This window comes from Coenobita brevimanus, chromosome 20, assembly GCF_032717465.1.
Source record: "Coenobita brevimanus isolate Jiangsu-jjx chromosome 20, ASM3271746v2, whole genome shotgun sequence".
Taxonomy (NCBI): domain Eukaryota; kingdom Metazoa; phylum Arthropoda; class Malacostraca; order Decapoda; family Coenobitidae; genus Coenobita; species Coenobita brevimanus.
This window is the reverse complement of record NC_136973.1, coordinates 12,945,371-12,968,679: the sequence shown is the minus strand read 5'-3', so window position 1 is coordinate 12,968,679 and position 23,309 is coordinate 12,945,371. Positions and strand designations below refer to the sequence as shown.

General features: G+C 40.9%; 1 protein-coding gene across 1 annotated transcript; it reads left to right on the top strand.

Moving 5' to 3' along the window:
* The first annotated feature begins 452 nt into the window (after positions 1–452).
* LOC145391901 (innexin inx3-like) lies at positions 453–18,782 on the top strand. The gene is made up of 7 exons (XM_080266398.1): positions 453–532; positions 6,531–6,787; positions 9,418–9,518; positions 10,338–10,468; positions 12,239–12,383; positions 14,588–14,806; positions 17,249–18,782. Exons 2-7 carry the CDS (start codon positions 6,532–6,534, stop codon positions 17,552–17,554), a joined length of 1,158 nt encoding a protein of 385 aa, XP_080122524.1. The 5' UTR covers positions 453–532; position 6,531; the 3' UTR covers positions 17,555–18,782.
* The last annotated feature ends 4,527 nt before the right edge of the window (positions 18,783–23,309 follow it).

Below are 23,309 nucleotides of genomic sequence, written 5' to 3'. Positions count from 1 at the left end.
CTGGATATGCTTGGTGTATAAAGGATTCTAATCATCTTAAAAGACATAAAGTCTGCATAACGGCTAACTATGATCAATGTTTAATATCTGATTAATAAGTGTTTTGGTAGATATGTGGTTGCAGGCAAACGGATATAAAGTCAGTCTCGGTGCACAACTTAAGCTTAGCTCCTTCCCTTTACTTGCGTTTTTATATATTCTTGCTACCTTAAGACTATCTTAATCAGCTTTGGAGTGACTTTAGGAAAGGAAAGAAAATGACTGATCATTGCTTTCATTAATTGCTTTCATCAAATAATCTCCCCTAGTGACTGAAGTCGACCGGATGTACGGAGAATAATGTCACCATACTTAACGACTTAAGAGAAGTTATGAATATGTGCCCTGCTTGTTTACGAGAACATGTAGGAGGGAATACCCCAGCGCAGGGGAGTGGACCATCATTAGTGCGGTGGTCCTCACGGCATAGGGAGTGACTTGTGAGTTGGCTGGATCGTTTACGTGGCACTGCTCCGCCTGCTGAATATTTCAGGTTTGTGCAGTTAACATTTCTATACTCATTAATTACCCCTTGAATCCATTCCACCACACGGACAATACGAAGTGCAGTTTTGTGTGAACGGAAAAGCCAGTGAGGTGGACCTAAGAATTTCGGGAGCTTATTAGATGAGTGAATGGATGTGTGAAGATAAACGTCTTCACGTGGTGGGACCGAAGCTAACGTCCCCCAGTTCTCCCCTGTCCTTCAGAAGGGGGAAGGTGGATTGTAGGGAAAGGATAATTTCACGCAGCAGTTCACCCAGCTCAGGTTCAGATGAGCTTAGAGTCACAACATTAACATGTCTGACCCACTGCTGATAATTAGCCTCCTGTCCCTTTCCTGATCCTGCTTATGGATCACCACCACCTCATGCAAGTAAGGAATAAGATGATGATTGTGATGACGTTGAAGATTTCCCCCGCTGTAGTGCAGGGTCTCTTTACCCTTAGCCTCATCGCACACCGAAATAAATAGGGAAAATGTGTTGGTGGTTTCTCTGTCACGGTCGCCTTTCTGTAGTGTTGGACGCAGCTTGTTTCTTTATCGTCTTCATTCAGCTAACAGTAAAGCAGGGTACCTGGTGAATTCTAGGCGAAAAATGTGACTTAGCAAAAACTGCCTGTCTAGCTTACTGACCATCATCCAAGTAATCGACGGCCATTACACTATTCCTCTTGTGTACTGGAAAGAAATAATACGAATTCTCAAAGTGATGACGATGATGATTATCATTATTACTGTGATCATGATGATAGCGAAGATGATGATAGCATGATCATTGGCTCATCCTCGTCGCCATTATAATAATTAAGCAAAATTTTTAATAATGATAGGTTTATTTACTACCGTTAGCCAGATGACACATACAGTGTTGTGTTAAATTCACTTGACAAGTGACTGTCCTGTGTACAACAAAGACCTGGTGTTTGTTCACTATTTCCTTCCTTCCTGTGTCGATTGAACACGAGAAATATGTCTCTCTCTCTCTCTCTCTCTCTGGTTACCGCTTAGTTGATTTCATGTCTTTTATTGGAGACAGAATTAACACTGGACGATAAAGACTTCATTATTTTATTATTTTCATTTCAAAAAGTCCATCTTATGCTGGTTAGGATCGTCTGGAGATAACATGAATGGAAAAAAGTAGTATTGGATGGAGCGGTTAACTTATTTGTATGAATTTGTGGCTGGAAAACAAATACACGGTTGATATTTAAAGTATGAGCAGACAGTATGGTATATCATAGCCTTGTATATGGTGCAACTGTTGGCTCTAATGGCAGCTTCGTCATTGTAATGTTTCAACGTTCACATACTCTCACACTGTGCACTTCGTAGGTCGTTTTCGTACTTCACCAGCACTGGACGGTTATAATTGGCTGTCATTCTTCCTGTCATGAAAGTTTAATCCTGCATTGGACCTCGTGTACACAGACACAGACACAGTAAACACTACTCTTATTTTTGTCTGGTTCAGTACTGCGCACTGCTGATAGCATACACAGTACAAGCCAGTGTCAGAACACGGATGGCCTGTGTTTAGTCTCTTCAGCCAGATAACATTTTTTTTTTTTTTTTTTTTATCCATGCAACTGCTAGACTATTTTACTCACCTTTAGTTTTATTTATGTATTTATTTTTTGGGAGGGTCAGATATAGTTTTACTTAGCCCTTCCACAACGCCAGGTTTCCCATGAGATTAATGAAATTGTCTCGTGATAACAGAAATAAAACGATATCCGTCGTTGTATGAAAGGGGCTAAACCTAATTTATATAAGTGGTTTATGCATTTTGTTTCTGAACAAATTATTTCTTTCACAGACATCATATCAGTTGTTGCAAAAGATCTCACACATAACAAGTAACAAGCCTGTGATGAACATTAACCAAACATGCAACTTTGGGTCGCTACATATTTTGCCAAAAGCGCGTTTGTGTTACAACATTGTACGGATTCCATATACTGTATATACTGTATATATATATATATATATATATATATATATATATATATATATATATATATATATATATATATATATATATATCCCATTGGCTCCCAGAGTTCCTGGGCGAGGGATTGTACTGGGAGGGTACTAAGCGTACCGCCCTACGCCTATCGGCTCATAGTCGTGAAGCTCATAGGTCCCTGCCAGGGGATTCCCTACTTTATTAACTTTGAAATATTCCCAGTTCCGTCCTATATTGAGGACACTGGGCTCAAAAGGGAGATATATATATATATATATATATATATATATATATATATATATATATATATATATATATAGATAGATAGATAGATAGAGATATAGATAGATATAGATAGATAGATATGTCTAAATATATATATATATATATATATATATATATATATATATATATATATATATATATATATATATATATATATACCCGTATACTCGTATATGAAGAACACAGTATACATGCGTACATATGTAGAAAATTTTAAAACATTTCGTCGGTTTCGCTTTCTGACTAGTGCATTAAGAAGTTTCAACATCTATCCACCACACCATCTCTCATAAACATAATAATATGCATATTCTTAGTTTTTCTTTTTTTTTTTTTTTCTTTCTGCCTATGGCAACCCGGTCCCCAACGCCCAGCAGTACTTTTGAGGTGCCATAAGTTTGACATGGAGAAACTTAGGCAATATTTCTAACGAGTCATTCTGAATGTGTGCCAGGGATGGTGTGTGTTGGTATTAGCGCGAGTTTATAGTGGGACATTTCGGTGGGTCTTAGGGTAGATCTGTAAGGTGTTTTAACGAGGTTCACATCCTCAAAATGTTCTTTGCCACAGCCTTGCATGGAACTTGCGTCGTTTCAGACAACAGTCTACTTCCTTGACCATTTGCTCTCCAAACAATTTTACTCAGATTATGGAAGATTCGTTGCGCTGGATGGATTTAATACGTCCATCATAAAGTCATTTCCCAATAAAGAACTTTTCCAAAGTCAATAAAATCGTCAAGAGACGAGATCAATAACATGAGTAATACGCTTGTGGGGGGGAATGGGTAAACACTTCAGTCAGCTGACATATTTTCCACGTTAGTCTTTCTCTCTCCTGATGATTTAATTAAACTCGGGAGAAAGCTTTCGAACTGGGGAGGTTATATACAGCCTTCATTAACCAGTTTCAGCAGGGGAGATAATTACTTAAGTGAAAGAATGTATGGGAGGGCAAAGATATAATGAAAAATTCTCCATCAGATTCGATGAGTTAATACACAGACGTACCAGCATATGAGCTCTGAGGGTCGTACCGAGTGACAGTATATCGGGATTATACAGGCAATACGATAGGACGACAACAGTGCTCTATACTACCAGCACTCTCATCGTTGTTCACAACGTACAGAAGTAAGTTGCGCAAAACTATGTTATTTATAATGCTAATAATCTTTACGAAAAATATCAGGAATAATTACAGCATCCCGACGGCGACCACATTGCCTGCCTCCATACTACCATCACCATCACATCTCGCAAGACGATTTCATTTGGCCTGATGGAGATTTTTCGAGCTGGAGGGATTACATAGTCCTCATTAACTTCTACAATTTTATCCTAAGGTGAAAATATCGTCTTGGTGGCAACATAAACGAAACAAAAAAACAAAATTTGTGTTAAAGGTATTAATAGTTTCAGCTATAAGACTTTTTTTTTTTTTTGTACTACCTCGTTGCGATTAGATTTAGTTTAGCCATCCTGTCAGATAAACCCAACATCAATGCATTCTGTTTCTGATATGCCTCGAAATGTTCTTCGTAACTAAAATATAATCGCCTGGCATTAGCATGAATAAAATAAATGAAAATATATATCATTTTTCAAAAAAAAAAAAAAAACTGCAGCTAGAAATCAATGTCAGGTTACAGAAATCACAGGTCTGTATTCCAGATGGCATGGGACACTTCGTAACAACTTTTTCTTGACATGCATATATGCCTGTAATGCCTTGATATTCTCTCTCTCTCTCTCTCTCTCTCTCTCTCTCTCTCTCTGTTATTTACTCACATATAGTATCAGTATCGGCTCAGCAGCACACGAACTATAGCAAAGCATGATAAGGAATCCAGTTCGTGGATGAAGAAGTGTTACAAAGTCAACCATGCTAACAGTCACAAGACCTACCCTGGCCTCATTTCCGTCAGTTCGGAAAGGCCTTATTTAAGCAGCCGACGCTAACGTGAATAAATTATAGTAAAGGCACGATTGAACCGAGTGGATTAAGGGTAAATAACTCAAAAAGGATTAATTAGGTTACAAAGACGGAATGATTCAATTGTAAGAGCAATGCGACCGGATTTATTCAAGATCCTAACATATTTACCAAAGGAATCAGTCTCCAGAATAATTATCACATTTTTCCCAGCACGTACTGAATGATTTATTGAGTGTTCGGTGGTTGTACGAGTGAAGGGGAGCAATGGTAAGCACGATTCAGTGCTTAGAAGACTATATAAATACGGCCAGACTGTCTTGTGGGAAATGTGTGTGTCATGGTATACATATGAAGTGAGGCAACATACATACATCCTGTCCTGCCTTATGACGTCAAGGCCCGTTACTGTGGAAAAACCCTACACACACACACACACACACACACACACACACACACACACACACACACACACACACTTCTCATTCCTAAAAACACCTACTCAGATTCTCCTTTCTAGTTCATCTACAACCTAACTATCCGCTAACAGCCCTACCCCTCACCCATAAACACATTTTCAAAGACTCCATTCATCCTCCCTGCCCAGGCGAAGTCCCCTCCTCCAACCTATCCTTAGACTCCCCTTTCCTACTGCATCTCCCCTCCCTAAAGTCCTCTAGGCGTTTTCCTTCCCCTTTCCTGTTTCTTACAGCTTCAGCCCTTCTCCTTCTAAATAGTCTTACTCGTAACGTCACACTCATCCTACAACTTCGATTTCCCCTACTTTTGCAGTCCCGGCTCCGTCCCACAGTACCTGCTACCCTCGCATAATTCCGGTTTCCCACATAGTCCTCCAGTCCCCCCCTCCCAGTGCCACAATCTCTCTTCCACCCACAGTATCCCAATTCCCACAGTGTCACCTCCCCTCTTCTCTCACAACCCTACTCTCACCTAACTAGTCTCAGTCCCTCTCCCCACAGTCCTTCCTCCCCCCCTCCTACAAGCACACACTCTCCCTTACTGTACCCATGTCCGCCTTCTGACAGTACCCCCTCTCTTACCCCTTTCTACAAGTACAGATATACCTTCTCACTCTGCCATGGTCCGCCTTGTACGGCACCTCGTTCCCTCCTTCCCACCCAGACCACCCCAGCCTCCTCTGCCCATTCCCCTTCTCTGTTGTTTTGGTCAATCCTGGAGCCATATTCATATCCCTTCTTTAACATAACTCATTTACTCCGATGATGTACTATTCCCCCCCACCCTCCTTCCTTCTGACTTGGCTATCTTTGTCGGTTACACACCTCCCTCTCCGTACTGATGGTGCTCAGTCTGGTTGTGGTTCCCTATATTTCAAGGTGAACAAACCTTTTCATGTTTGTGTTTATAATTGTCCATTATCTGCGAAATATTTTCTCCAGTTCACTTACACGCCATCATTGTTTCCTGGCTCCATCCTTCCTTCCGACAGGCTCTCCAAGACAGTTACACATATCTCTTTTAGGATAGGGCATTATGATGGGACATAATCTGGTGGAGTCAATGGATGGTTTGGTGAGGGTACGACTTCTGTACACTGACGTCGATAATACATTCTGTTTCCACTGGACCACCCAATTCTCCATTGTGCCGTCGAAAGGCATAAATCTTATCATCATCCCTGGCAGTATGATGTTCACCTGTTGAATAGCGAATGGGTTTGATGAAGGTTCTTCTCTTGCACAGTAATGTTGACAGCCACATACTCCGCCAATCGTGCAGTCGACTGGCATAGATCTAATCCTTCTTCTGCTTCAGGATGGTGCTGAATGTGGTGGGGTCAGTGGTGGGTCTGGTGAAGGTTCGACTCCTGCACACTGAAGTCGACAACTATATCTTCCGCCTTCACTACCGCTGGACAACCACCTTTTGCTACTTGGCCTGCGCGCTAGTGGCGGCTTCAGACTACATAGGTTCAGCTATTCAGTGTATGGATGGCCAAGGACAATCTGTGGCCAAGGGCTTTAATACATACTGCTGGATCAGGTCGACGTACACCCTTAACACAACCAAGAGTGAGTAAATAAGAGTACTCGGGGAGAAAGTGAAAGAAAGTGAAAAGTTGTGGAGGAGAGGATGGAAATGGTTGTTCGTGAAGATATACAAGACTGCACTTTCTAGAGTCTTCCAATATGAACTGTGCAGAGGCTGACATGAACTGAGAGAGAGAGAGAGAGAGAGAGAGAGAGAGAGAGAGAGAGAGAGAGAGAGAGAGAGAGAGAGAGAGAGAGAGAGAGAGATTTTGATGACTACATTCAGGTCTTCAGCTCCAAGATATCATTTTTATCTTATTCTTGCTGCTACTAGGCAATTTAAGTCAACTTAAGGGTGATATATTTTCGTACTGGGATTAATTGAGGGTAAACTGTCCAGCTCCCAAAGTCTCCTCTGCAGAATACATTCGTCTCGGATTGTTCGACGTGATGTAAAATGCCTGGGATGGGATAGCCTCATTAAGCACTTTCACTGTAGAACATAGCTATTATTCTATTCATACTGCTTCCACAAACGATAGTAATAAATCTTGCATGGTGGGGACAATTCTAGTATTCTATTTCTGATGTCCCTTGATTTTATAAAGAAATGTGTATAAGAGCCCGAGAGTGTTACTACTGTCACCATAACACTTATGGTCTGAACACTTCTAATATTGTATTCCAGGTAACTCCATTTTTAATTGGTTGACAGAGTCACAGGAGCCTGAACGAGTTAACCCATTCAGTCAGAAGGCGTCAGTTTATTCTACTCTTGCTGCCACCAGACCGTTTTATAGTTTTACTTATTACCTACGTAGGGATTATCCCTGTTTATTAACTTCACATGTCGCTAGCCAGAACTGGACACTTTTAAGCTCCATCATTGCACTTAAAGAGTTATAGACTTCCCTAAAATCCTTCAGCTGTTAAGGATTTCTGCCGACTTAGTAAACCTGCCTCAGAGGAACCAGAGTAGCATTGAAATCGGATGTTGCGACCAAAGGATTGAGAGAGCACCCAAGTAAGAAAGAGAAGTGAATGCTAAATTTAACGCATCCAGTTTCACATGTCTCCCAAGGTTAATAGATTATTATGAGAGATTAAAAATAACGTTCAGAATATGCCGTACTAAAGGGACTAGACACTCCCTTGTGATAATGTCTTTATCGCTTCACTCTGATGTGCTTTTGATTTGAGTCTTGGTTTCTTTATATGATTTTTAAAACTTGGGAGAGACTTTTCAAACTTGAGGGGTTAAGTACCGTGCGGCCTTCATTACCCCTTGCACTACTAGACTTCCTAAGCCCAGCCAAAATCGTTGGTGGTGGCAAGAAAAAATGTAAAATACGAAACCGGGTTCAGGAGAATGAATAATGCTTACACCAGACAATTTTATTTAGCCTGCGTATGGAACTATACTGGTGAGGAAAATGCGAGTATTTCAGGCTATATCTAACTCCTCCAGTTGAAAAGTATCCTCTATGCTGAATATAATACCCTCGTGGTCCCGCCAACTACAGTTTTCTATCTGTGATTTCTTCAGACGATTTTATTCAGTTGGAGTTGAGTCATGGGAGACTGAGAGTGTTCATACTGCCACCAGTAACCCCATCCACGTTCGGGCAACACTAGGGTTGTGCCGATAAGATGGGAATTGTTCGCCTCATTCAGAGAGGAATTTTTACGTTGAATAAAAGTCTGAAGATAACTGCACCAAAACTGTTATCCGGTAGAAGCGATGACTCTATCAGTCATTCTGCCTCATCCCCCGAGAGTTACAGTCTTCGCTAACACCTCAAATACGATGACTTATTGTATGGTTTCTTCTTGCAATATTTCACGATTTCATAATATTTTACACTATAGGTTTTTTTTTTTTTACTTTAAGTGCTAGAAACGTCCGTACTATACTCCTTCGTTAGTAGGGGCCCTGCCTTAGGCGGGAAAAATTGTCTGGAAAAGCAAAAATGAAAATGGAAAATTGCGTCGTCGTTGATGGAGTTAACTCCTCCACTAAGAGAGACTTCTCATTAGCCTAATATGATACTCCTACGTTTGACAGAACCAAACGACTTCTTCTGGCTGGATGGGTAAACATACAACTTGCCTTTTCTAAGCTAAATCTAACCTTCTATCGTTTGTCATAACAAAATGAAAAAGTCGCCTTCCCTCACTAGGTGGTGATTTTCCTCAGCTGAACAGAGTGCTTGAATGTTAACTGGAACAAATGAACAATAAAAGAAGTCCCCTCCCTTAAATAATGAAAATGCTTTTCCCTTCTCGTTCACTGAGAGGATTCTCCTGCCTAAATAAAATTATCCGATATTAACTAGAACAAAATGACGTCCTCTGACTAAGGGAATGAAGATACAAAATCCTCCTTCTGTTTCTCTCCTAAGCTTAAAAAGAATAACTTGACTGTAGGTAGAGCAAAATGAAAAAGAAAACCCTTCTTCACTATGGGGGTTGTGCCTGTACTAAATAAAATAGTTTAACGTTACCTGGAACAAAACAAAGGCATCCTCGGACTTAAGGAAATATAATATCACACTTCCTATCTTCTCACCAAAGCTGACTCTACTAGTCAGTAATTAGCTAGACCAAAAATATTTCTTCTGCCTGAAGGGTCAAAAATACTAATCCTGCCATCTTCATCTGCCCCCCCTCAGCTGAAGACGCCTTTTATGGGTTGGGCAACACCCACCTCAACAGCCACCAAGTTACCCACCATGCATACTACCAGTGGGTCCCATTCTTCCTTTTCTTCCAGGTAAGATAAATTTTTGAATTGTTATTTGAACGATTCTGTTTTCTTTCCACAATCAGCGTAATCCCTATACTGCGAGATATTTTACACCTTTGATGAACAGGATAAGAGACATTTTAGTACTTTTTGAGGGCAGGGATAGTGTTATTCTAATATCTTTGACCAGTTTAGCGACATTCTGTCATCTACATCATATAATATGCTTAGCATCTCAGTTTCTCCACCTGCCCCTCTCTGTCAGTGGGGTATTTGCTAAGGCGTTGGCTGGACGGGGTTTAGGGGAGTTATAAGGCTCTTCCCATTGGCTGATTATAAGGCGGGGGCACCAGTGGGTGTGGCATCATGGGTATCGACGAAACTCATTGGTTGGGTAAGGTTGGACGATGTCACTGCAACAAGTGGAAATTGTGCGAGAGACACAGGTTAGAGCTTGAATTCATAGATAAAGAATTCAAGCTCTAATCTGTGTCTCACTCCTCACTCAACATTTCCACGGGGCGAAATTAAGGAGTGATTTCCGTGCCTCTCACTGGCAAATAGTGAACTGGGAGGAGACTGTGCAAATGACCTGTGTTTGAGTTGATGCTGATTAGCCAACCCCTACCGTTGCTGAAAGACAGTTTAATCCTATCACTCTAAGATGGATTTATGTAGCTAGTCTTCTAGAAACGCTATAATAACACCTTCTGAAAGCTGGCTCGATGAGATGTTAACACAATGGTCGAGCAAGTGTTACGAATAAAATCAGGGACATCTTCGTACATTTTTTACCTAGGACTTCTATTTCTTCTACATGCTTACCTCTCTCTCATAATCCACCAGGGCTGCCTCTTCTACCTGCCTCACCTCCTGTGGAAGTCAATTGAGGGCAAGATGGCAGATACGCTGATGCAAGGCCTTCAGTTTAACTCCATGGATGACGAGCGCGTGCAGAAAAAGGATAACATTATCAAGTAAGGTTATACGGCAGTAACATGTGAGGGTTTGCCACAGCTTGTTGCACTTCATACATACTAAACACACATACACACACACACACACACACACACACACACACACACACACACACACACACACACACACACACACACACACACACACACACACACACACACACACAAGTACATGCTGTAGTAGACACACAGACAAGTACAGACACAAACATCTATATAATGTGTATATATATATATATATATATATATATATATAGAGAGAGAGAGAGAGAGAGAGAGAGAGAGAGAGAGAGAGAGAGAGAGCCAGAGAGAGAGAGAGAGAGAGAGAGATACAGGTATTGATACATGTATATCTATCTATCTATCTATTATATACCGTATATATATATATATATATATATATATATATATATATATATATATATATATATATATAACACAGCCGTCGGGGCGCCTAAATAATGCTTATGTCGTTCATCACTCACTGGTAATTGAGTCCCTGCAGTGTTCTGGAATACGTGATCCATATTTTATGAAGGTGTGCTGAGGGGTGGGGGTGGGGGTTATGATACATACATAGCCGTAAATATGACACAAAGGGGCAAAGTAAAACATAACATGCATGCATACACATTAACGTACACTACCACCAGAATGTGTCCGAGCACTGTAAACACTGAACATTTTCTTAAATGTACCAGCGAAAAATGTAGAAACAGCTCCCCTCGTGTGTACTTCTGTCAGTAAAGGTTTCTGTAGCCTGCATCAGCGCACGGTACATCAGTGCAACGGCTTCAGTGTGCGTCACTCCAAAATCAGACATGCCAACGATTTCGACATGACAACAACGTTCTGCTCATTTTCACAACCATCGGGCCGAGGTGGTCGGTTACATTTTGATGAGAGTGAACAGTACATACACACACAGAAATGCACAATATAAGAGTGTGAGTCGGCCGCGGGCCTGCGTCGTATTGGAATAGCCAACTGTGACAAAGAAGGGCAGAACAGTTTTCCTACCTTATGCTTATAGTAGTGGTGAATAAAATTGATAAATATCACTATCACAGTCTCTGTATTAAAAAAAAAAATTGAGCGGTGCTGAAATATTAAATTTTGATTGTTTTCCCTTTAGTTATTTCTATTTGTTCCTCTGGCTCTATCCTTGGCCTCCTCTGTCTTAGTTTCTGTCCCTCTCCTTGTCCACATCCATGCCCATCTCAGTATCTCTGTATCCGTCGCAGTGGGTCTCTGATACTATCTCTGACTGTCACTATCTTCCTTCTTGCCTTACTTTCCATTCCTGTTCCTGTTTGTCAGTCTTTCTCCTTCCATTAATCTCCGTCTCTGTCCCTGTTTGTATTTCATATTCTTGTCCCTTTCCGGCCACCTCCCCATCTAACCAAAGCGAACCTAGCCTGGGTGTCCACATAACTTTAACCCAATCTAACCTACCTCCCCTCACCATTTGATGACCTAACCTAACATACCAAACCTCACCTAACCCCCTTCTCCACCTCATTCAGCTTAAGACCAAAATTATCCTCCTTTCCCAATTAAAATAACCCATCTGACCCTACTCAACTTAACCCAACCCCTGTCTACACCTAACCCATCCTAGCCTAACCAAACCTAACCTAACTTAACCCAATCTAATCTCACCTAACCCAACCTAACCTAGCCCGACCCAACCTAACCTAACTTATTGAACTTAATCTAAACCATATCACCTGATCTGTTGAGTTTAACCTAACCTCCATCTACACTTAGGTACCTGAAGAGTTCATGGGGCCGCAACGGAAGATACTCCTTCGTGTACCTGGGCTGCGAGGTGCTCAACTTCGTCAACGTGATTGGACAAATGTTTCTCCTAAATGCATTCTTTGACGGAGCATTCATGAGCTACGGGTCGGAGGTGAGGCTAAGTTGAGTCTGGGGTAGACAGAGTTTAGGTTAGGTTAATTTCGGATAAGTTAGATGGAAACGGGGCCAAGGTTAGATCGGGTTAAGTTACATGGACATAAGTTTTCTATTTTTCTAAGTTTGTGTCCGACTCTTGACATAGGCCTAGCAGACCGTTCCCTGAGACCCATCAGTCGTCCCAAGTACCATACAGCTGCACATGTCATCATTTGGACGCTAATATGGAACACATGGTAGGTCTGCCTCATGTGGTACTGGTGCACTGATGGTACCAGGGGTGAGGGTTAGGTGTCGGTGGTTTTTATGGTAGATCATTAAAGTCTATATAACGAAAATGAAATCCATGAACTTTTCTCTGACGTGTTTACAAGAAGGGTAGGCAATCTCTGGACGGACTGAGACAGCAGTCCCACGTAGGTGCATACGGATGCTGAAGGGTCACTGGGAAAGGAAGAGAGTGGCCGAAGGAAAAAGGCTGAGGCAGTGAAAAGAAGAGAATGACTGGAGCAGAGAGACGTACAGAGATCGAGAGAAAATTGGAGGTAATGAAAGGTGAGAAAAGGCAGATACAGAGAAAGACAAAGACATAGAGATAGACTGAGACAGAGACCGACAAAGAGAAAGAGAAAGTCAGGGACAAAGGCACGGTCAAGAACAAGGACATGAACAGTGTGTGTGTGTGTGTGTGTGTGTGTGTGTGAGAGAGAGAGAGAGAGAGAGAGAGAGAGAGAGAGAGAGAGAGAGAGAGAGAGGGGGGGGGCCGTCACAAGGGCAGGGCCACTAACAGGGAATGTTACACAGACATGGACATAACAGATGCTGGCTAATGGTATAGTCCTCCTAAATTAATTCAGATCCCATGGCTGTTTTACCTTCTGAAATACAGCACGAAGATCTTTAATATATTGTAACATATGCTATCTGTTATAACGGTACAGTAAATTCTGTTGTGTCACTCAATAATGTAACATAATTAGGCGCACACCTGAAGTTAAGTGCTGAGTGTCATGACACAACGAAACACAGGTAAAGTATCACTAAGGTCCAGTTTCATGAATGGCAGGAGTTACTGTATGATAATTGTTGACTGCACAATTCCGCACCTAAATGTTGATTCAGACGGTATATTACACGCCAGTGAGCAATGGCTTTCTATACGATCTTCAGAGCCCAGAAAGCTCTGTAGAATAATTCGTGAAACTTTCATAGGTGTCTCAATTATAATTATAAATGGAAACAGTCAATTTCTTTGAGGTGTAAGGGCCCGAGGTTACTCTACCATAGTCCAATACAATAAAGGTTAGAGGACTAATATTACATCATCGATGTCTCCAGTTTCATCTTGTTGCTTAAGCCTATGCACATGGCTAGACCGTCACTGCGACTGGGGTGCTCTAACAACTAGACCACCAGGTGATTATGGACGAGCGAGCGGAGCGAGTGAAGCGATGTTTACGTTCACCTGAGAAATAAGTGGCCCGAAATGAAATGGTCCGACCGCGATGGTTTTCCGAGGCTAATAGCTTTTCTATGTGTGATAAAGGAGATATTGTTTTAGCAGGTAGTAGATACATAAATTTTGTTTTTTGCTATATACTTACTCACGAGATCAAAGAAACCTCTTGGAATCCCAGTTTTCCAAGGGAATGTACCGAGAGCTTCAATTGACATGTTCCACTATGAAATCGAACAAAAAAAAGATTTCCCGTCGTGACACGTGTGTTTTCTTGCATGAATTCTAATAATTAAATATCGGATAATACGTTCATAATTTTACATGAACGTTTTTTTCTGTGTTTAAGGGATGAAATAAGCGAGTGTAATCGTCCCGTTTCTGGGTTTTATCGTTCAATCAATAGCTAAGTGTTTACCGACGTAGTTCGTTGACACGGCAAGTCGGGAGCAGAGAAATGAACAATGCACTTGTGATAAATGCTACGGCTCCCCGCTGTATGCACATCCAGAGAGAAAACGTGAGAAAGTAAATATTTCATATTAGCTCAGTTATTGTTCTGTTATTGTCCAACTACCTCACCAGAAATGGTAAAAATTTACACAAAGATGAAATTATGGTAAGTGTATTTACAAACGCTCGCTCGCTCGTCACGCGCTCATAAGTGCACTTTACTGGTATTACTGACCTCATCTAAACTTACGGTAACTTTCCTATAGCATCTTCTATCTGTACTCCGCCAGGTCCTGAACTTCGCGTTTGAAGACGATGAATCCCGGTACGATCCGATGGTGGAGACTTTCCCGAGAACGACCAAATGCGACTTCTACTACTATGGCCCAGGCGGCACACTGCAGAAACTGGACGCCCTGTGTGTCCTGCCGCAGAACATTCTCAACCAGAGGATCTTCGTCATCATGTGGTTTTGGTTTGTCATCCTGGCCACCGTGACCGCCATGGAGGTTAGTCTCAGTACCCCATGTCTCTTCTTTTCCTCTTATTTTTTTTATATTTCTCTCTCTCTTCTTCTCTTTCTTTCTCGTATTTCTCTCTCTCTCTCTCTCTCTCTCGCTCTCTCTCTCTCTCTCTCTCTCTCTCTCTCTCTCTCTCTCTCTCTCTCTCAATAAATAAATAAATAAATAAATAAATAATTACCCTGATTACCTTGTTGCCTACTTATAGTTTCCAGTTGATTTCGTCGAAACATGATTCTACTTCCTTTTCCCAGACTTCGTAATTCACACAATGTTTTTGGCTGGCGAACCCTAAAAAATTGAAGTTACTTTCACTACTTTGCCTTGGGTATTGTGAGGTATTACACTGCCTGTGTCTTGTCAACATCTATACGATAATTTCTCTTGTGTCATTCATTAAAAAAGGCACGGTGGTTCAATGGCAATGTGTCCCTCTCGTGATTAACATGTGTCCTGAATGGGAGGTTTCAAGCCCAGGCCGTGGCGGACAATGGCAGGTGTAGTGGATGCCGGTAACATGTCCTGTATGTGTGCATATTGAATGTCTGCGTACTGTAGTTTCATATTTAAGCCATTCACAGACTATAGCAAATCCACACAAGCACAACCACAAACACAGCAATTACAATGCTTTCGCTTTCACATGCATTGCTCCCATGACGGACACTTAGTGATTCATATTTCGCCAAAATAGTGAAGGGATGATTCTAACGACCACTCTCTCTACCAAAGGTCGAGTCCTTCACTGAACATCACATGAACTGTTTCAAATACGGTAATATTTACTGAAGAAAAATAATTTGGAGTCAGCCTAAGCTTTGTGTTACGTTAAAAGGCACATCGAAGCCCGATCAAATTTCATTAGACTCATTGGAGTGGTGCTTCTTCTTCTTCTTCTTTTTTTTTTTTTACTCAAAAGTTACGGTTCGTTACTGGTTTATAATCTGTAGCAATTGTCAAAAGCATAATCTGTTTTTGTTGCCATGAAACCCGTAGAAGCATTATTAGCTCCAGTTGCACCGAGAAGGTTTGTATTTTCTGTATGCTCTCTTGAAACTCACAAAATCTAGTGAGATCTTGTCAACCGACACTAAGCAAGGGAAATACGGTAATACTGTTATAGCTGAGAGGTCAAAGCTGTATGCAAGCCACTAATTTCTAATGGTTATTGATAAAGCAGTTTTGACTATTAAATGTACTTAGATGATATTCCTTGTTTGTTAGAGAGTGCATCCAGCTATAAGCTCGAAAGAACAGGCATAGCCCAGTTCAAATGATCCTGACACAGCAGCAGTGAATGACCATCAGCGAATTTCACCCTTCCTGGACGACAAGCCAGAGTGCCGAGCCTCCCACCAAATAACCGTGTGAAACTGGCCACGGTATAGCTAATGTTGTTCGAAGACAGACTCATTAAAATGATGTGTGAAGGAGATAGTACGAATGTTGCCCATCGATACTGTCTGCTGCTGGTTAATGAATTTGTATGAACGTTGGCCTTATATGATAAACAAATGCATGGTAATAGGATGGGACATACGAATACCATGTATCAACAGTGGAAAGGGTGGTTCAGAGGACCACTGAATGAGGCTCTTCGTACATTCCTCACCAAGGTTTTCACAAATTGATAGCCCAAATTAATGATTTACCTTTTCCCTTCAGAGATAATTTCTAATGATATGGATTTTCTTGTTCATGAATTAGAAACTTGATATGTGTAAATGGGAGTGAACATACAGTGACTATAGCAAGTTCGAATCTACGTTCATGTAACTGAGAATGAGTAGAGAAGAACAATTCTCAGCGATTCGCTCATCCGACTCTGTATGCCAAATGGGCGTTGTTCAAAAGCTTAGAACACCAGATGATGAAGAATAGAGAAGAAACCAACACAAGCAGCTTCGAAACTTAGCGTTTGTTCTCGGGTAGGAGTAGGGAGTAACTACTAACAACTATTTGATGTACGACTGTATGCACTATCATGAAGTTCGCAGACAGTCTCATGCCAGAACTGTTTCCTGCCTTTCATATTTCTTATTCCTTCCCGAGCATCCGATAGTTGCCTTCCTTCCCATGCTCTTTTGTTATATGCTTCATATTGCTGTCATGGAAGTATTAGCGAACACGCGATGAAGAACGTTTCGTACACGAGGGTCTCAGTGATATCCTTAACGATCAGTTCAGCGCGTGCTGTGTACGGAAACAATCTGTTTTTATATAGGTTTGTACAAAATAACTATACTTGCACTGAAAAAGACAGAGAATGTCATTTGCAAGTACTGTAATTTTTTGTATCATTATGGAAGCAGATATATTGGGAAATACCAGGGTATTTCCCAATATATCTCGTCTGATGTCTGACTGTTTCGTGTGGGATGAACACCAATACTTTTTGATCAACTACACCAATCTGTATCTGGTTTGCAGGTGGTGTGGCGTATAATGGTGGCACTGAGTCCCATGGTGCGTGTTCGGATGCTGGAGCACCGTGGAAAGCTGCCTGCATCACCACATCTTGAACAGTTCATTCGCCGGCTCCACCTAGGTGACTATTTCCTGCTGGATATCTTGGGCCGTAACCTGGACGCCCTTAATTTCAAGGACGTTCTGCTGGGCGCCGCTGATGCCATCCAGGACAACGGCAACAGCTACAAACCCTTCTACGAGGGGGACGATGATGATCCTCTCGTTCTCAAGCGACGGATGGAGACAGATGAAACCACGTCTGTTTAGACTGACTCATTCATTCAAAGATGTATTCCCCAAGTGAAACAGTTTTGTGAGAGCAAACTTAGAAAAAAAAAAGAAAAGAAACAATGACCTAACCTTTCTGTGGAGGTTAGTGGAGATCCTTTGCATTCTCCCCCCTAGGGTACTAAATTCATCTAGAAGTACAGTCAATAAATTATTCAGGATGTCTGCGTACTGGAGAAGTTGAACATATCAATACTGGATTTAGTTAGGAACAACATTCAGAACACCTACCGTACCAGCGCTAGATATCAGAGCCAAAGTTCCCCTATCAGGTATTTCATTTGTCTCAACAGAAGCGAACATAAAAGAAATTGTTTGGGTTATCTATGGAGCGGTGTTCCACTCCCTCCTCCACCCATCTCAAAAGTGTACCAGTTGATAAAATGGTCATCGAGTGAGCGCCATAGTTTGATAAGGTTATTTTGGCATCTTTCATGTCTCTGTCAGGAATTACATTAATCAGTGAAGTTGCTGCAGCGCCATTTTTATGTTCTTTGCAGTGAAAATGTTTGATGCTGATGTTCATGGTGATGGTGATGTTTATGACAGTGATGATAAATCATGTCTGCAGATCACCAGGCTTTGGCTTCTGTAAAGACGTGGGCAAGCATTATCTTTGGCATCGTTATTGTCGTTAATAATAATAATAATAATAATAATAATAATAACAACGATGATGATAATGATGATGATGATGATGATGATAAAGAAGTAGTAGTAGTATAAGTAGCAGCAGCAGCAGCAGCAGCAGTAGTAGTAGTAGTAGTAGTAGTAGTAGTGGTGGTAGTAGTAGTAGTAGTAGTAGTATCATCACTATTTGTTTCGTCATTTAGAAGCTTATTTCCCTTAGCTCAGTAGCAGACAGCAGGAAAAAGCTTTTGCTCTGAATCCTGTCCATATTATTTCTTCAGGATCAACATAGTATTCCAATGACTGTCTCCTGCTACAGCTCAGCATTCAAGATGGACAAAGATAATTTTAGGTCAACATAAAGTAAGCAGATTACTGCTATCCTCTGTCACTATATAATCCCACTTGCGGTACAAAAAACCAGATTAGCTTATACTGAAAATTAAATAGGAGTTAAAATACCCTTCTGTACACATGAGTACGTCTCTCTCTCTCTCTCTCTCTCTCTCTCTGCATATATATATATATATATATATATATATATATATATATATATATATATATATATATATATATATATATATATATATATATATATATATATATATAGATATATATATAGATATATATATATATATATATATATATATATATATATATATATATATATATATATATATATATATATATATATATATATATACACTTGGTTCACAGACTACACACACATCCAAAGCCACTCCAACACTACAGTTACACTTACACGCACTTCTCACCCTACATACAATCTCTACCAGACAGCCTAAGCCACTTGGTAGAGATACATTGGCTGTATCGTCCTGACTTCGGTCGGAATAGGCCGGTCCTGCAGTGGATACTCAAACGGCTGATGATGATGATGATGATGATATATATATATATATATATATATATATATATATATATATATATATATATATATATATATATATATATAATCAAAGTTTCCTTGTGTGGCTGGCCGTGTAGCGTAGTACAGCAACGTATGCTAGACACAATCCTGGCGCAGCGAGTTGCTAGTAAGTGATGTCCTTTATAGCCACGTCCAGCACACTGAAGTCCAGTGTACTGAGTCCAAGGTCAATAAGTGCCATATAGAGAAGTCTAGAACAGAGAAATCTTATGTGAAGTCTGCTCTATCGATGTTTGTACAGTGAAGTCCAATGTTGAGAACTCTGGTGTGGTGAATTTCAACTTAGTGAAACTCGGTATAGTGAAGTCTGGTACTGAGCAGTCTGTATAGTGTATAGTGAAACCCGGTATAACAAAGTGGAATAGCAACGTCCAGAGTTGTGAAGTCCTGTATAATGAGGGTTTATAAAGCTTTCCTATTTATAGCCTGTTCTTAAAACATTCCAGTGCCCAGCTGTTACATTCCACTGTCTGGTGTAAGAATGCTGTATTTTTCTGACATTTTATCTCAAGCTTTGTATAGAGTGCATGATTTATGGAACAATAAATGAATTAACTTCTTAATTATTTCATTGCCCTTATTTCTTTAAAACATAAAGAAATATGGTGACCAAGTGAAACTGCAAGATGGATTCCCACAAAGGAGTCCATCGCTAGTACAGAATGAGATCCTTCTCTGTGCAAGGGTGACTCTTTTGAGAAATTATAGTCTTCCTTCCAGGTCACAGATGGTTCTTAAGTGAAGTGGAGGCTTCGTAATCAAAAGAAGGAGCCCGCAGGTTAAGTCGTGAGTAATATTTCCTGCTCACCAATTACCAGTACCCTTCAGTGAAATGAAGTCATAGCCAAGGTTAGACACGAAAAGAAATGTTAGTGGTTTGAATAATTTTCATAGTGCACTGGTAACAGTGTCATAACCAAGTGCCCAATGTTCCATGTGATATCTATTAACCCACCACAGCAAGTAATACAAACAAGGACGGAACTGTGCGGTTTCAGAAGTTAAGCATGGGGTGACATTCAGTGTCTGAACCTATGATCTTCTCAATTATATGCCAGTAGGTAATGTTATGTACCGTACATTTGCAACATTATCTCAAACACTCTAACATTAACCAACGATAAAAACCACATTATTTCTGACACAATCAAAACTACGGCAGATCTACAAAGATCGTTGGAAAAAATACAAAAATAGAAATGGATGATATTTTGGCGAATATTTTTCAAATCTGCCACTGTATTCCTAAACACACACACACACACACACACACACACACACACACACACACACACACACACACACAAGCCCAACTGAGCACCAAAACGTGGTTATCTTGGAAACTATTACAGCTATAGCAGACCAACGCACACCGTTGGAAAGATCATTAAGTAATATATGCTGCCTAAGTGACTTGTCTAAATTCTATCTATCTATCTATCTATTGCCAGACGCCTCAATCCCGTTTGGGGTGGCCACAAACAAATCGCCTCCAAGTCGCCCTGTCCCCCGCCATTTCACTGCCCTGCTCCCAACTCACACCCCCCTCTCTCATATACCTCTCCACCCCATCCCTCCATCTCATCCTCGGCCTCCCCCTCCCTCTTCCCCCCTCCACCTCACTCACATACACTCTCTTCGTCAGTCTTTCACCCTCCATCCTATATCTATCTATCTATCCATCTATCTATCTATCTATCTATCTATCTATATATATATATATATATATATATATATATATATATATATATATATATATATATATATATATATATATATATATATATATATGCCATTGGAGCCCAGTGCCCAGAGTATTGGACAGAACTGGGATTCTTCAAGTCTTTATAAAGTAAGGAACCCCCGGGTAGGGACCTATGAGCTTCGCGACTATGAGCCGATGGGCGGAGGGCGGCATGCTTACTGCCCTCCCAGTGCAATCCCTCGCCCAGCACCCCTGGGATCCAATGGGATATATATACTGTATATGTATATATATATATATATATATATATATATATATATATATATATATATATATATATATATATATATAGTGAAGTGGGCAATGAGAAAGCTTGGGATCGAGAAGTGGCTGGTTAGGGTGGTTATGGCCATGTGCTTTGGTGCTCACACCCAGGTAAGGGTGAATGGAGATTTGAGTGATGAGTTTTCCATGAATGTTGGTGTGCATTAGGGGTCAGTCTTGAGCCCCTTGTTGTTTATCATGGTACATGAAGCCCTCTCACGTGACTTTATACTTGAAGCCCTCTCACGTGACTTTATACTGAAGCCCTCTCACGTGACTTTATACTTGAAGCCCTCTCATGTGACTTTATACTTGAAGCCCTCTCACGTGACTTTATACTTGAAGCCCTCTCATGTGACTTTATACTTGAAGCCCTCTCATGTGACTTTATACTTGAAGCCCTCTCATGTGACTTTATACTTGAAGCCCTCTCATGTGACTTTATACTTGAAGCCCTCTCATGTGACTTTATACTTGAAGCCCTCTCATGTGACTTTATACTTGAAGCCCTCTCATGTGACTTTATACTTGAAGCCCTCTCATGTGACTTTATACTTGAAGCCCTCTCATGTGACTTTATACTTGAAACCCTCTCATGTGACTTTATACTTGAAGCCCTCTCATGTGACTTTATACTTGAAGCCCTCTCATGTGACTTTATACTTGAAGCCCTCTCATGTGACTTTATACTTGAAGCCCTCTCATGTGACTTTATACTTGAAGCCCTCTCATGTGACTTTATACTTGAAGCCCTCTCATGTGACTTTATACTTGAAGCCCTCTCATGTGACTTTATACTTGAAGCCCTCTCATGTGACTTTATACTTGAAGCCCTCTCATGTGACTTTATACTTGAAGCCCTCTCATGTGACTTTATACTTGAAGCCCTCTCATGTGACCTTATACTTGAAGCCCTCTCACGTGACTTTAGAAATGTACTCCCATGGGAGATGTATGCTGATGATTTGGTGTTGATTGCAGAAAATGAAAAGGAGGCGGAGGAAAGATTTAGGAAGTGGAGAGATGGTATGGGGCACAAGAGCTTAAGAGTAAATGCAGTTAAAACAAAAGCGATGGTATCTAGGTCTGGGGGCGGTATTGTCAAAGACGGAGCGTGGCCATGCACGATTTGTTACGAGAGCGTTGGAAGTAATTCCATCTTGTGCAGTGATTGTGAAAATGGGTGCATAGGAGATGTAGTGGTATTAGAGGCTGACTGCGAGGTAATGCAGATTTCATGTGTGCAGTGTGTCGGAGAGAGCAGACGGAGATTGCCAGCCGTGAAAGGATTTAATTTTCTGGTGAGTCTCTCGAGTGTGTGGAAGAGTTTTGTTGTTTGAGAGACATGTTATGTGTTGGAGGTGGAGCAGGAGCTAGCTCTGTGGTTAAAGTGAGGAGTGGTTGGAAGAAGTTCAGAGCTGTTGCCTTCCTGACATTGAAAGGGTTCTCCCTCCATGCTAAGGGATCATTGTATGCGGCATGTGTTAGAGGCGTGATGATGTATGATAGTGAGACTTGGGCAGTAAAGGAAGAGGATATTCGCAGGCTCAAACATACAGAAATGATAATGATTAGGTGGATGTGCAGACGCGTCCTTGAATGCAAGGCCTGGGGGGGCTAGGTTTACGATGGAAGAGTTTAGAGGTAGAATGGGACTGGAGTGTAATGATGTTGTGATGAGGAGGGGTAGATTGAGATGGTTTGGACGTGTGGAGAGGATGGGGGACGATAACTGTGTGTAGAAAGTGAGAAGTGTTAATGTTGGGGGTAGGGTAGTGACAGGTAGACCTGGGACGAGGTCATTGAATGTGAACTCAGGATTAAAGGACTAAATAGGGACGCTGCCAGAGATCAAGCAGCATGGAAGGCTGCCATTAGGTGACCAAGGCCGACGCATGCATGTTGGAGCCTTGGAAAACAAAAACGATATATATATATATATATATATATATATATATATATATATATATATATATATATATATATATATATATATATATATATATATATATATATATACAGCTCAAAGACTTTCGATCGAGTCTGGCATAAATCTTTAATTTCCAAACTGCCCTCTCACGGTTTCTATCCTAACTGTTCCTTCATCTATAGCTTCCTTTCTG

Excerpts from the sequence above, each read along its gene's own strand:
- LOC145391901 (XM_080266398.1), top strand. The coding sequence starts at position 6,532 with ATGGTGCTGAATGTGGTGGGGTCAGTGGTGGGTCTGGTGAAGGTTCGA. Across the intron at positions 9,519-10,337 it reads CATTCTTCCTTTTCTTCCAG|GGCTGCCTCTTCTACCTGCC; the intron begins GTAAGATAAATT and ends ATAATCCACCAG. Across the intron at positions 14,807-17,248 it reads CCACCGTGACCGCCATGGAG|GTGGTGTGGCGTATAATGGT; the intron begins GTTAGTCTCAGT and ends TCTGGTTTGCAG.